Source organism: Salvelinus namaycush, chromosome 2, assembly GCF_016432855.1.
Source record: "Salvelinus namaycush isolate Seneca chromosome 2, SaNama_1.0, whole genome shotgun sequence".
Lineage (NCBI taxonomy): Eukaryota > Metazoa > Chordata > Actinopteri > Salmoniformes > Salmonidae > Salvelinus > Salvelinus namaycush.
This window is the reverse complement of record NC_052308.1, coordinates 59,495,544-59,510,231: the sequence shown is the minus strand read 5'-3', so window position 1 is coordinate 59,510,231 and position 14,688 is coordinate 59,495,544. Positions and strand designations below refer to the sequence as shown.

Below are 14,688 nucleotides of genomic sequence, written 5' to 3'. Positions count from 1 at the left end.
ACTGCCTCTTCAAGCAACGTCAGCACAAGAACTGTTCGTTGGGAGCTTCACGAAATGGGTTTCGATGGCAGTCCGATGGATGAACCCGGGTTTGGCGGATGCTAGGAGGACGCTACCTGCCCCAATGCATAGAGCCAACTGTAAAGTTTGGTGGAGAAGGAATAATGGTCTGAGGCTGTTTTTCATGGTTTGGGCTAGGCCCCTTAGTTCCAGTGAAGGGAAATCTTAACGCTACAGCATACAATTACATTCTAGACGATTCTGTGCTTCCAACTTTGTGGCAACAGTTTGGGGAAGGCCCTTTCCTGTTTCAGCATGACAATGCCCTGTGCACAACGCCATACAGAAATGGTTTGTCGAGATTGGTGTGGAAGAACTTGACTGGCCTGCACAGAGCCCTGACCTCAACCCCATCGAACACCTTTGGAATGAATTGGAATGCTGACTGCGAGCCAGGCCTAATCGCCCAACATCAATGCCCAACCTCACTAATGCTCTTGTTGCTGAATGGAAGCAAGTCCCCGCAGGAATGTTCCAACATCTAGTGGAAAGCCTTCGCAGAAGAGTGGAGGCTGTTATAGCGGCAAAGGGGGGACCAACTCGATATTAATGCCCATGATTTTGGAATGAGATGTTCGAGCGCTTGTCAATCCAGAAGACATGTTTTTAATAACCTAATATCCTCTAATAACGTCTTTTATATATTATACTTGGTTTAATATATACTAGGTATACATGACAGACTGACCAGGTGAAAGCTATAATCCCTTATACTTCAATCAGTGTAGATGAAGGGGAGGAGAAAGGTTGAAGAGGGATTTTTAAGCCTTGAGACATGGATTGTGCCATTCAGAGGGTGAATGGGCAAGGCAAAAAATGTAAGTGCCTTTGAACGGGGTATGGTAGTAGGTGCCAGGCGCACCGGTTTGTGTCAAGAACTGCAACGCTGCTGGGTTTTTCACCTTCAACAGTTTCCCGTGTGTATCAAGAATGGTCCACCACCCAAAGGATATCCAGCCAACTTGACAAGACTGTGGGAAGCATTGGAGTCAACATGGGCCAGCATCCCTGTGGAACTCTTTCGACACCTTGTAGAGTCCATGCCTTGACGAATTGAGGCTGTTCAATATTAGGAAGGTGTTCCTAGTGTTTAGTATACTCAGTGTATAATGGTTTCTTATCAGTTTTAAAGCAGATTCTCCACAGCCCTGCCCCCTACTGTAGATGGCTAGGTGCACGCTGCATTGCAGGGTGAGCAGACTGCCAAGGTGCCCCTCGAGTCCCACTGCGGTTCACACTGATTATGTCATTAGCTGACTCATCGATATTGCGTTCAGTGCAGCGTAGCGAATACTAAAAAAGCTTTGTCTTCTCTAAACCCTTTCAAATGATTACTGTGATTTTATCATTGTCAATCATTTGTGGCCCTACACGGTCTGTCTTCTACATTTAATTCTTTATGACAAATGCAAGTGTGCAGTCATGTTTGATATTGATTTGATTTATATTGGTCATAAAATAATGTTCTAAGCGTTGATCTTTTAATCTTGCTATGTTCCTCTCTAGAATGGTGTGTTAACCTTGTGTTTTTCCGCCTGTATTTTTCTTCTTTCTCTTTTTTGTTGTATCTGTCTCTTTCTCCCCGTTCTGGTTCTCTCTCTCCTCAATCTCTCTTGTATCGGTCTCTTTCGCTCTCCACTTTTCTTCTTGTTCTCTTCTCTCTTTGTCCTTCGTTCATTAGGCCTAAATCAGCGGGATGACCTTCCTCCGCCTCACTCTTCTCAACCAATCCAATCAAGCCAACCAATCAAAATCACGCCAATCGAATCAAAATGGATGCCCCTCGTCATTTCCTCTGTGTGAAGCCTCTTCTAATCTCTCATGGAGGACTCCTCCTTCATCCCCACTCCAAATCCTGGCCCAAACTGATTATCCCTTTCACCGCTCCCTCTCTCCCCTCCTTTGTCTCTCTCACACTGCCACGCATGTTCTCTATCTTCTTCCACACTCTACCTCTTGTCTCTTGCCATCTTCTTCTTGTGTTTTCTTTATCCCTCTTTTTCTCTCTAGTTATCTTCCTCGCTCATTCATGCCCACTGATTTCTCTCATCGTGCTGCATCATCTTTCAGCCCTTCTCTTCCTCTATCCATTTCTCCCCCTCTGTCTCTCCCTTTCTCTTGCTGTGTCATCACTTGTATAATGTGTATGATATTCTAACCAATAAGAGATGTTGGACAGTGGCACCAGAGGCCAATTGAACACTGGAAACTTACCTATCAAAGCTTCGGATTGGTTGTTTGATTTTCCCTCTTCTGTTCTCCTTGTATGCAAATACGATTGTTTTTAAATTGATTTTCATATTTCCAACAAGCACAGTTATAACGGCATCAATTATTAGTCCACTACCATCAGAATTTTTACCCCGTTTTGTTGTCGCGATAACATTATTTGCCACTGAAGAGCAACTAGCTACAGTAGTGGTTTATATTTAGCTGCAGCCAGCTTTCTGTCCTGACGTTTGACCGGGATTGAACTACCTAGGTGCCTTTTTTTATTATTTTCACTCATTTTCTCATCTTGCTACTTGTTTTAAGTGTGACCGTGACCCTTGTAAAATATGTATGCGTACTATTATGTTATATAGGAGCAAGTGTAAGAAAATAAACAAATATTGTGACGCTGTTATGATTCCAAGTCACGTCGCCACTTGCAAGCACCTTTTTGAGTTTACACATCGATGACTTGTGTTATTGAGATGAGTGTATCTGTCTCCTGTTTTTGTTTACTTTGAAATAGTTTCTTATATAGCATAGTGTTTATCATAATGCTTATTTCTTTGCATTGTCCCTCTAAGCAATTGCTTAATATTTTAAGCCATTATTATTATATAGGCATAATTTTGTCATTGCCTGCCTATGGTATTGACTTTTTAAAGAGGAACAGCTTGCTAACTGTAGAATAAATGTTTGAATTTAATGGCATTTTGCAAATTGCTTCTCCAAACATATAATAATATGTAATTATGCGCCAAGCAAGAGATCTTGTTTCATGTTTTGAAGTAGCCATTGAAAAGGGACTCAAACAGCAGAAACACACAAATTAATGTACACTGCCGCACAAAGTTGTTGTATTTGACTTTGTAAGCTTGAGGGAAATTTCGTGAGGTCCATTATTTGGATTTAGCTTGATGGTCCTCTTGTTGTTCCTCACACAGCTCTCCCTCTTGTTATCCTCTCGTCTTAAAATCCTACTTTACGCTGCCATGGCGTAAGGCAGTCATAACAGCTTATGTTAGTTTATGACACCACTATGAACAGCCATGGCACACATGAAATGACCACGGTTAGCTATCTTGTCAGCCAACAACCTAGTTACCTTGAACACAGTAACATGTGACCTAGCTGGCTGCTCAAAAGCTATACGTTATAAATTGACATTGGATTTTATGAACGCTGCTGATGACTATTATGCTATGCTTATAGCTGCTTAAAGATCGACTTTCAGTTGGGGATTGAAGTTGGATGTGATCATATTGTGAGGTGTCGTTGAACAGTTATGTTTCCTCACTGTAAAAATGTTTCAAACAACGCTGTTTCTTGAAATGTATTCACGGATGTCCACTACTTGTCCCAGTTTCTTTTATATTTCCCATGTTTCAGTCACTTTTAGTTTAGTTAGTATAAATATAGAATGAGGGGAAACAATGTATTTTAGTCTAAGTGTAGTACTTGTAACTAACCTTCTAGCTAGCCAGTCGTTTCAGCATTAGCCAAATCCACCAAATTGAAGTTGCCTGTATGCCATGTTATTACTCTAAGCACTTTAAAGAATATATAATAACTCTGTTTCACAATCAGTGCAGGTCTATACTCAATCATAGTACATTTACAGATAATGGTTTAAAAGAAAGTGCATGTGCTATACCAAAACAGATGCGGTACTATGAGTTAAAATAGTTAATGTGTAGTTAAAAGTAATTACACTATTGTTACCATATGAAAATGCAATTCCACCTAACTGTGGCATTTTAGCATCTCAGTGAACACTGCTAACAGATTTAAAAAAAAAAAAATATATATATATATATATAAAATTAGCAGTAGTAGTGGAGCTAGCCAATTCTGACACTGGCTGGCTGGTAGGCCTATGTAGTGGAGCAATTTTGCTGTGTCATACTTTATTTTTTTCATCGGTCCATCTGTAGAACGTTGTGCTCTCCATTACTGATTCTCCTGTCACGGCATTGTGTAGGCCTACGCACACCCTCGCTTGTTGTGATGAATGTGTCTCTTAACCTTGTTTGACATCGACTGAAAATAAAGACTTTCATTTTGGGCTTTTCTTTGGCTGGATGCTTGTGTAAACCAACCTGAGGGGGAACCGCACATCCGATATGCTCTCCTCCCTCCCTCTGGAGTCCATTGACCTAGTATCACTACCCGGAAGCTCTGGCGCATGATAGCTTCTCTGCCATACTAAAAATGTATCACACAGCAATAGGCTGCAGATTAATCCAATTACATTTCACCACCTTGTACATTCTCCCTCGAAGTGTGGACTTAGTGTCAGTTTAAGGACTGAAGGTTTACTTCAGTGGGGCATCAAAGACTAGTTTCTCAAAGCAAAGAACAATTCTACAGCTTCATCTTATTCATGGATTCTTGTTTGAAATGTACAGTTATCTTCAACACACTGTAAATTCCTATTTCTCCTGCCCCCTACTGGAGAAGTACTGATTTTGAAATAATGCCCTTGACTATGCCTTAGCGAGGGCAGGGTTTGGTTCGGTAGCTTCTTCTCATCTGCAGCCTTCATTTGTACTGGTCTGAAAAATACTGAACAGTATAAAACCATAGGGTGGCTACCAATTTGTGGACTTGATTTTTAATCGTCCAGTACTATCCCTATCCCACCATAACAGATGAAGGAAAGGAGACAAGGTGAGTATGAGTAAGCCACTTTACTAGATTGAGATACAACCCTGGAGAGCTACAAGGTCTGCATGTTTTTGTTCTAGGGCCAGCGCAAAAAACACATTGGGTATGGTGAAGGAAGTTTCAGGCCGGCAGCCTAGATTTATTGCTGATGCTTTTTGGAGACAATTTGTCGTCAAAGCAATCTGATATGTTTGGGCTGGACTGGAATAAAAATGTGCACACCTACTGGGGTCTATCAGGAATGGATTGGGAGACTGAGTTTACAGGACTGTCTGACCCTGGGCGTTGTTTCAGGATGGCAGTTGGGTTTTGAGGAGAGCAGGATCGATGGGGAGGCTCCGGGACGTCATACGGCGAAGCAGCGAGATGCTGGTGAAGAAACTACAGGGGAACGGTCCCCCCGACCCACGCAACCCCCAGTAAGAGAGACAAACATGCACAAACACACAGTACCTAGTGAGTCCTCACACCCCATGCACAGTTATAACATTTTTGCTGCTTTAAAAGGTACAATATGTAAGACTTTTTCATTCAATTGGCTCTAAATGGCCATAAAAGTGGCAAGGATCAGAGAATAAAATGCTTTGACAATTACATGATAACTTCAGACCCCAGTGTTGCCTCTGGCAAATCAAATCAAATTTGTCACATGCGCCAAATACAAGTGTAGACCTTACCTTGAAATGCTTACTTACAAGCCCTTAACCAACATTGCAGTTCAAGATGAGTTAAGGAAATATTTACCATAGAAATTGGTAAAGTCTGCAAAAACTTTAAAACAACATCAATGGAGAAGTCAACATACAAGTGTAAGTAAAAACAAATGCAAATAAGTTAGAAAATGTGCAACTAATGAACATGACGGCACACACACGTCTCGTAAAAAGTAATGTTTTTGTTTGGTTATCTTTTGGAAATTGTAGAAATAAAACATTTTCCTTCTTCAGAAGTTCCAACTAGGCAGGCTAATGTTAGTTAGCTAATTAATTTGCTAGCTATCATACAGTAGGTATATATTAATAATTATATATTTAATATAAGTAGATATGCACTCATAATTGACTGTAGCGCATATAAAGCACCCACAAGCTACCCGTGGCTGAAAACACAATCATCGCGGGATGAACAAGTGACGAATCTCCGGCCAAGAGTGATCCATTTTAAAAATCATTCCTTCCTCCCTTGCCCTGCAAGTGTATATTCTTCAGACGTCATGAAACGTCATCAGAAGTGTCCACTTAATTTGAGGGCTGAGGGGATAGGGTGTGTCTTTTAAGTGTTTGGCTACGTTTTATACTCGTAAAAGACACACCCTCCTCCACTTACCCTTGCCTTATGCCCTTGGCGGCCACCTTTGTTGTTGGTGCAAATGATAAGCCAAACAAGGGAAGTTGGCAACGTAAACCCCTCAGCCCTCGTTCACTCCGGGCCTGAAACGCCACATAATTCAATTTGCGATGATTGTACATCCTCTAAGAAAAGTTCGCCAAAACTTAACCAACATATGGAGAAGTCAACATACAAGTGTAAGTAAAAACTAATGTAAATAAGTTACAAATGGTGCTACTAAAGCACATGACTGCTCAAACACGTGTCATAAAAGTAATGATGTTTTTGTTTGGTTAGCTTTTGGAAATCACACTTATACATTTGTAATTTTCGATTTACCTGATATAGTAGGATAGCCTTCGATGTCTATGGATGCGTTGTCTTCTAGCCAAGATATGAAATGCAATCATAATTGACTGTAACGCATATAAGGCACACACAACAGTGACAAATTTCCTGGGCAGGAAGCGGTCCATTTATAATGAATTCATTCTTCCCTTGCCCTGCAAATGTCAACTCGTCAGACGTCATGATTCGTCATCAGAAGTCCACTTAATTTGAGGGCTGAGGAGAGAGGGTGTGTCTTTTAAGTGTTTGGAATGCGGCCCAGAGTTCAATCCCCGCAGTCACGTATCCCAATGTTTCTCCCACCTGCCTGTATCCCAATCTAATTTCCATCATGAACTTTAGTACTAGGACATTTTCGCCAAAAACCTGGTTGCCTCTGCCAGGAGCCTGAAACTTGGCCGCAAGTGGATCTTCCAGCAAGACAATAACCCCAAATTGTTAATTGACCACTATTTTTTATTGCAATGGCCATCTCAGTCCCCGAACCCCATTTGAAAGCCTGTGATTTGAATTGAAGAGGGTTGTCCATAAGTGCAGACAAAGGATATCAAGGATCTGGACAGATTCTGTATGGAGGAATGGTCTAAGAGCCCTCCCAATGTGTTCTCCAATCTCATATTTCTTTTTTGAATAAGTCTCAGTGTCATTATCTTCGCAAGAGGAGGGTCCTGGAGTATTAAACAGGGGTGCCAATATATTTGATCCTTGTCTTTTAGAGAGTTTTATTTATGTATTACTTGTTAAACAAAATCTATTTCTCTGAGCAATTGTATTAGTATAAAATATTATAATTGTAAAAAATTATATAAATTATATTGCTCAGTATTTATTATTTATTCTATACAATTTTTGTCTGCTAATCTTTTGCCAATAATTTTGGACCTGACTACATACTTTCGATCTGGTTTTAGACATTCAATTAGGGATGCACCGGTGTGGATATTCTGGGCTGTTACCGATATCCTATTTATTTTTTCATTTTATGGCCTTCTCAACCATTCTAGCACAGATAGAAGCTGCAGCCAAGTTGCTATGTTCATGAGGCTAATAAGAAAAGATGTGAAATGACTTGAATGTGGGAAAGGTTAAAAATATATATATTTGCATCACAAAGTGGCTGAGGAAATTAGGTGCTTTGGAGGCTGAATGGGGCTTTAAATGCCAAAATAGCCAATAATGTCAAACGTGATTAATTTCAGTACAATGTTTCTCCCACCAGCCTGTATCCCCATCTGATTTCAATGCTGTCTCAATAGTGTCAAAATACCATTTTATATATATATAAAGTGGTATTTTGACACTATTGAGATTATTGAGATATATATATATATTTAGATGACAATATTCACACATTGGAGATTATTTTAACCAAGTATCTAAAAAAAAAAAAGTTGTATCCCCTCTCCACTCCAATCTTCATTATCTTAATTGTGTTTCTGCAACTACAGCACCTGAAGTCTGACACTGCGTTTTTGGTTAAGGATAATGCTCCAGTGGGGGGGTTTTTCACAGCTATTGTCTTCCTCTTTATTAGGACCACCAACCCAGCATTTCTGTATAAGATTCAGTTGAAGATAAGTAGCACAAAAATAATCTTAAATGTACTGTTATATTAATGATTAATCTCACACAAAGCTATGCTATTCTGAGCAGATATTCAGTAACAGAGTTACTAAATCATAATCAAACAATATGAAATGCACTTGACAAATGTGTAAACAAATTAAAATGTTGTGACATTAATTTGACACACAAATTCACACAACATGATACACCCCTCTATTCATTCTAGGTCCAGTACCCTTCAGTGGCCTCACATGAACAAAGACACACACACACACACTCGCCAAAGCATAAGACATTTAATCGAAATTTGCTTAAGTGAAAATGAAAATGCTTTGTTTTTCTTTGCAGTATGAAACGAGCTGCCTCTCTGAACTATTTGAACAAGAGAAGTGATGACGATGACTCCTTTCAGGTAACACATCCCCTAGTTGATATAGCGATATTCATACTTCTTGCTTAGTTTGAATTATGGCCTTGTAGCAACTTAGCAGCTGCCTGCTGAATAGTTCACCTTAGTTCACCCAGGAACAAGATACCTGTTCTAAAAACACCCCCACCATTCTCTCTCTTCAGAATCAAGTTTAGTGATAAAGCATGACCTTGTATTTTTTTAAATCTGTATTTCTTTCATTTTCTCTCTCTCTGTGTCTCCCTATCTCTCTCCTCCTGTCTCTGTCTCTTTTGTTCTCTTTACAGAGTCCAGCAGGTGGCCAGAGGCTAAGGCAGAGCAGGAACCTGAGTTCCAGTACTGTTGAGCTCTACAGTGGAACTGGAAACTGAACACACACACTCCCAACAGTTTTACCAAATATTATGTTTAATTCTAAACCTAAATTCTGTCGTTTCCATTCCTACATTTAAACACAGTTTAATGTTATTGCTGCTTTCTAGACATTGTATTAATTTTGTAGACTTTCTGTAGAATACAAAAAATATATTGTAAAAATGTGCTTGGTTTTAATGTCATTGATATATTGTGAGATTAGACAGCGAGAATCCTTACTGCTTGGCTTAGTTTGATACAAATCCCCTTAAGGTGCTCTGTGCAATCAGACACTCAGGGCAGTATATTGTGAACAATAGTGTTTCCCATGGAGACCAAGCCTGGATCTATTATTCACTATACCCGCAGCTTCCGAAAGCCTGGTGGGTCAGTACTCTTCCCAAATCAGAGAGGATTATTATTTTCAAGAGCTGTCCAATTTAGCTATTACACTTCTTTTTGCAGTGTTTTCTCCCGCTTTCCATAGCCATGAAGATACTCGGTACTGTAGTTAAATAGTTATTAAGTCATGAAGATGGTATTCATGAATTTAGAATCAAATATATCTGAGATTTAAAGGGGTACTTCACCTAATAAAAACGTACACAAAGAAAATAGTTGATGGAACCAGATACTTCTTGTTTATATAGGGGGTTCCCGAGTGGCGCAGCAGTCTAAGGCGCTGCATCTCCGTGCTAGAGGTGTCACTACAGACCCTGATTCGATTCCAGGCTGTAATCACAACCGGACGTGATTGGGAGTCCCATAGGACGGCACACAGTTGGCCCAGCGTCGTTAGGGTTTGGCCGGGGTAGGCCGTCATTGTAAATAAGAATATGTTCTTAACTGACTTGCCGAGTTAAATAAAAATATAGCTGTAACTACAGCTTAGCCTTTAGCATTGTTGAGTGTAAAACAATTAATGTGGTGCCAGGACCCCTGTTAGCTTGTTCCAAATTACTTATTTTTTGACCATGTTCATTAGTTAGGGTGTTCCTCAGATATTTTCAAGTTAAAGGAGCAATATGAGCACAAATAACTCTGGGGGGAAAGCACAGCTACTGAAATTAACCTTAATCTAAGTACTTAATCAGTAAAGGTCAAATGTCATGATGTAATTATAATTTTAGGTTAGATTGTAACCACATACTGACCTGGTTATTTTACGTTTCTTCAGGCAGTGTATAAGAAACTAATACAGTAAATCTTTTATCTCAGGGTCCGGGATCTAGTGTTTCCCAAGGCTATACTTTCCAATGATGTGTCTTAGTTCCAATTCATGCTATACACTCTTAGAAAAAAGGGTTCCAAAAGGCTTCTTTGGGTGTCCCAATAGAAGAAACCTTCTTGGTTCCTGGTAGAACTCTTTTGTGTTCCATGTAGAACCCTCTGTGTAAAGGGTTTTATATGGAACTAAGAAGGGTTCTACTTGCAACCAAATAGGGTTTTTGAAAGGTTTCTCCTATGGGGACAGCCGAAGAACCCTTTTAGGTTCTAGATAGCACCTTTTTTTTCTCGGAGTATAGCTAAGCCATATCTTCCCTGTTGTTGATCTGTTTGTGCTCTTGCCCACTCCATTGCATCAAGCCCAACAGTCTAGCCTCACAGCAAAATTGTCATGTTTGGCATGATAATAATTGACATCAAAGTTGGCATGATAGCACAAACAGACTGGCACAGGCGAAGGCTAACTTTTGTATGGATGTCAAAAGGTTTCAATGTTGAAGAGTGGAGGCTCTTTTTTTTTTTTCTATAGATTTTCTTCCGAAAGAACGTTACTGGAGAGATACCAAAAGTAAGACATTTCTTTTCATTCAGCCATGCAAGAGATAAGTTCCATTAGATTTATTTACCCGTTGTAGCACAGATATTAAATTATATAATGAAAAATGATTCTGCTTAAACATAATGATTGAACAAGTTTTATTGAGTTTGTATTAATCAGTCATGTGAATATAGTATTGAACTAAAAAGATCATTAGGCTTTAATTGTGAATGTTTTTTAATATGATTAATATTTGTTTAAATATGATTGTAAGATTTAAAATGTATCACTTTGGTGCTATATATGTGTTTATATGAAGATTAGAAGGTTTTTCATATTCAGATGACTCAATGTTTAAAGGGTCTTTTTGGTGGTGTTAAACTGATTGTTTAACATTCTCAGGTTATGATATTCATCTCATGCGATCATTTTCAGTCAGAATTCCTTCATTGAATGCAAATAAACACTAAATAAAATAGCTGCTATCATGTCCTGGTATTTATTATTATTGTTATTACTAACCTTTTGATAGCCTTTGATGACAGTGGACATAATGTAGGCATAAGGCTCTATGCCTATGCATAACTGCAACAACAAACAATGTCATGTCAGTGCTGGGTAATCATAGCAAGCCATCAGCAGTTGTCTTGAGAAAATGAATCAAATGATTTAACTTATCAAGGTGTATTGCTTTTCTAATAATGGAAATGGAATAGAACAGAAAAGAACAAGAGCAGAATATAGAATAGAATGAACAAAATTGAGCCCGAGGAGGAGGAATCGAGCCCTAATGATAAACTATAATGTTAAGAGTCAAGTATAGTGCAGGCATCGTTTAATGGAACATTGGTGGCTGACATACCCAGGATTTATATCAACCATATTTATAAAAAGCATTGTTATTCACGCCGTCTTCGGTTTGACGTAGCACATGTTTTATTTTCCAAGGACATGCACACGTGCCACCCCCGCTTCCTATCGCGCAGCGGCATTGAGTACCGTTCTCATAGCAGCAGGATATTATGCTGGCAGCACGACCGGGGATTTATTTTCTTTAAAAAAATCTATGAGTCCCCTGCAAATTAATGCTAAACTTTGGGCATATCGATGTTTTTTAACACTCTAGTGCAGTACGACTGTTTTTCACAGCATTTGCAACCACCTATGTGAAAAAAATTGATATTTTGACATACTTTTTATTTTTATAATGTATTATTTAGAACAACATTTCTTTAAAAGGTTTACACCAATACTGGTATGTTGAAAGCTATTGTGTAGGGCAGGTTATATTTAAAGGGGAACTGGACCGGCTGATTTGGCCTTGTTTTTTGGATTGCTCCTCAAAAAATGCTGGTGGCCATGACAGAAGCAAAACTTCAGTTGGCTTGGGTCTGTGTGGTTTGATGTGGGTGTTTCTTGGTTGTGTCATTGTCACCATCAAGACACACCCATCTGTCAGAGCTTTGCTCGCAGCTGTTTCACCACACTCAATCAACAAACAAATCTCATGCTGGTTGAGATAGAGGCAGATAGATGTGTGGTGGAAGATGCTGGAGGAAGCTTCAAATAGGTCAGTAGCCTACAGAGTAATTTGAGAATGCAATTGCTGAATTTGTGTAGATATTCTAAACAAAGTGTTTTGATAATATTCAAATGTAGTAACAGGTCCATGTAGAATAAACCACCATTTACATAATTACCATAGAAGCAGTGTTCTGCTAATATAACAACGTGCGTCTTTCATTGTCATTCCCAGCTGATACAGATACTGTCATAATGTTGTCTGATGGAAATGAGGCTACCTTGGCAAACATGTCACAGTGGTCATACCTTCCTGTGTGGTTTCCCGTATACAAAAGGAGTTCCTTGATCCTGGTGCAGAATACATAGGGTTTCTCCCTCCCCATATTGACTGATACAATTCAATTCATTAATAAAAAAAGTCAATACAAGTAAAAGCTGTTTAGTACCTTTTTTATGCTGAGTGCCAGGTCTCTCTCCATTTAAAGACATCAGTATCAAGCCCATCTGTCAGACTGGACTTCATCACATCATCTTGCAAGTCTCCATGTTCTGGCTCCATACATGTTTCTGTGAACACATACACACACAGTCACTGTTGAATTACCATAGGCATGTTGCTATGTTGAAGTTTGAACAGGTCCAGACTCAAACCTGCCTAATCTATGACCATTGGTGAGTGGGAAAGAGGTGAGGCTGGAGGTAAGGTCTTCACCAGCGCCCCATTGATGAGCATGGCAGCGTAGATCAGCCCCTGGTCCCTCAAAGATACTGGACAGTCACACACAAACACACTCCCAGAGCACTGATTACATTATCGATGATGGTTATGATTAGCATGGTGGAGTCACCTTTTATTTCACTTCAGATATCATGATTTGTGAAGTGAAATAGAATGGTAAACACAGTGATCAGACTGGTTTCACCAGGCTAGGTTATGAAGGTGAATTTGGACAAAACTCTAAACAGTTTTGACCTTTGACCAGGTCAAATGTCACCAACCTGGTTTAAGTGTATTCCATGTTCCATTTATAGGAATGCTCAAAGCAAGGACATGTAGGTGATGCTGAAGGGTCCCCTTGCTGGTCTTCTCTGTGTTGCGTGTTCGGCTGGACATATCTCGAACAACTGCAGCAGGCAATCCTCATAAACAATGTACTTCCTCATTTTATGAGGTGGTGTTGACCGGGGGGGCCTGTGACAGGGTTGTACAATAGACAGCCAAGTGGTAAATTGCATTTTGTTATAAAGAAAGGACAAAGCTTTTTGATTATGTACTTCACAACCAAAATGACTCTACTACTTGTATCTGCTTATCTGGGTAATTAACCTACTAGTTTATCAAACCGGGTATTTTTAATAAAACTTTTCACATAACACACATTACAGTTGTTGATGAAGCCGTCTGTGTCATCAGAGCAGTAACTCGGGTCAAGCTAATTCTATTCTATGCTTTACAGATGTAGCCTGACTGTAGCTCCAGATTGGATTAGATTCAGGCCGGTGATGCCATTACAATTTTTTGTTCCTAGTCCACTGTATTAGTCAAATTCAGACATGAGTTAGCTACAACCACAGCTACATCCATTATTTCGTTTTGCCCTAGACCAGTGGTTCCCAAACATTTTATAGTCCCGTTCCCCTTCAAACATTCAACCTCCAGCTGCGTACCCCTTTTAGCACCAGGGTCAGCGAAATCTCAAATGTTGTTTTTTGACCTTTATTGTAAGTCTGCTACACACACACACTATACAATACATTTATTAAACATAAGAATGAGTGTGAGTTTTTGTCCAAACCTGGCTCATGGGAAGTGACAAACAGCTCTTATAGGACCAAGGCACAAATAATATATAATAATAATCAATAATTTTGCTCTTTATTTAACCCTCTTACATATAAAACCTTATTTGTTCATCGAAAATTGTGAATAACTCACCACAGGTTAATGAGACTTGGGTCCACTGCAGCATCCACCGAGAGGCTCTTGCTGCCAAGGGAATGCCTGTCAGCTTGATAAATGTTTTGGACACTAGAGTGAAAATTGTTAACATTGTTAAAGCAAGGCCCCTGAACTCTCGTGTATTTTCTGCACTATGCAATGGTATTGGCATGTAATGCTTTTACAACATACAAAAGTGCGCTGGTTATCAAGGGGCAAAGGATTGACATAATTTTTTTAATTGAGAGACGAGCTTAAAGTTTTCGTTACTGACCATCATTTTCAATTGTCTGACCGCTTGCATGGTGACGAGTTTCTCACACGACTGGCCTATCTGGGTGATGTGTTTTCTCGCCTGAAAGATCTGAATCTAGGATTACAGGGACTCTCCGCAACTATATTCAATGTGCAGGACAAAATTGAAACTATGATTAAAAAGCTGGAGCTCTTCTCTGTCTGCATTAACAAAGACAACACACAGGTCTTTCCATCATTGTATGATTTTTGGTGTGCAAA

The 14,688-nt window shown here is 39.5% G+C and overlaps 1 protein-coding gene across 2 annotated transcripts in view; it reads left to right on the top strand.

The window, feature by feature from the left end:
• LOC120065207 (kinesin light chain 1-like) overlaps positions 1-9,692 on the top strand; it is a 31,561-nt gene extending 21,869 nt beyond the window's left edge. Inside the window, exons 14-16 of one of the 2 annotated variants that reach the window (XM_039016009.1) lie at positions 5,233-5,357; positions 8,530-8,593; positions 8,878-9,692. In XM_039016009.1, the coding sequence (XP_038871937.1) occupies positions 5,233-5,357; positions 8,530-8,593; positions 8,878-8,961 (273 nt within the window). In that variant the 3' untranslated portion in view covers positions 8,962-9,692. Of the gene's footprint in view, positions 1-1,741; positions 4,338-5,232; positions 5,358-8,529; positions 8,594-8,877 lie in introns of those variants that run through there. The other variant, XM_039016017.1, reaches the window with a different exon arrangement.
• The last annotated feature ends 4,996 nt before the right edge of the window (positions 9,693-14,688 follow it).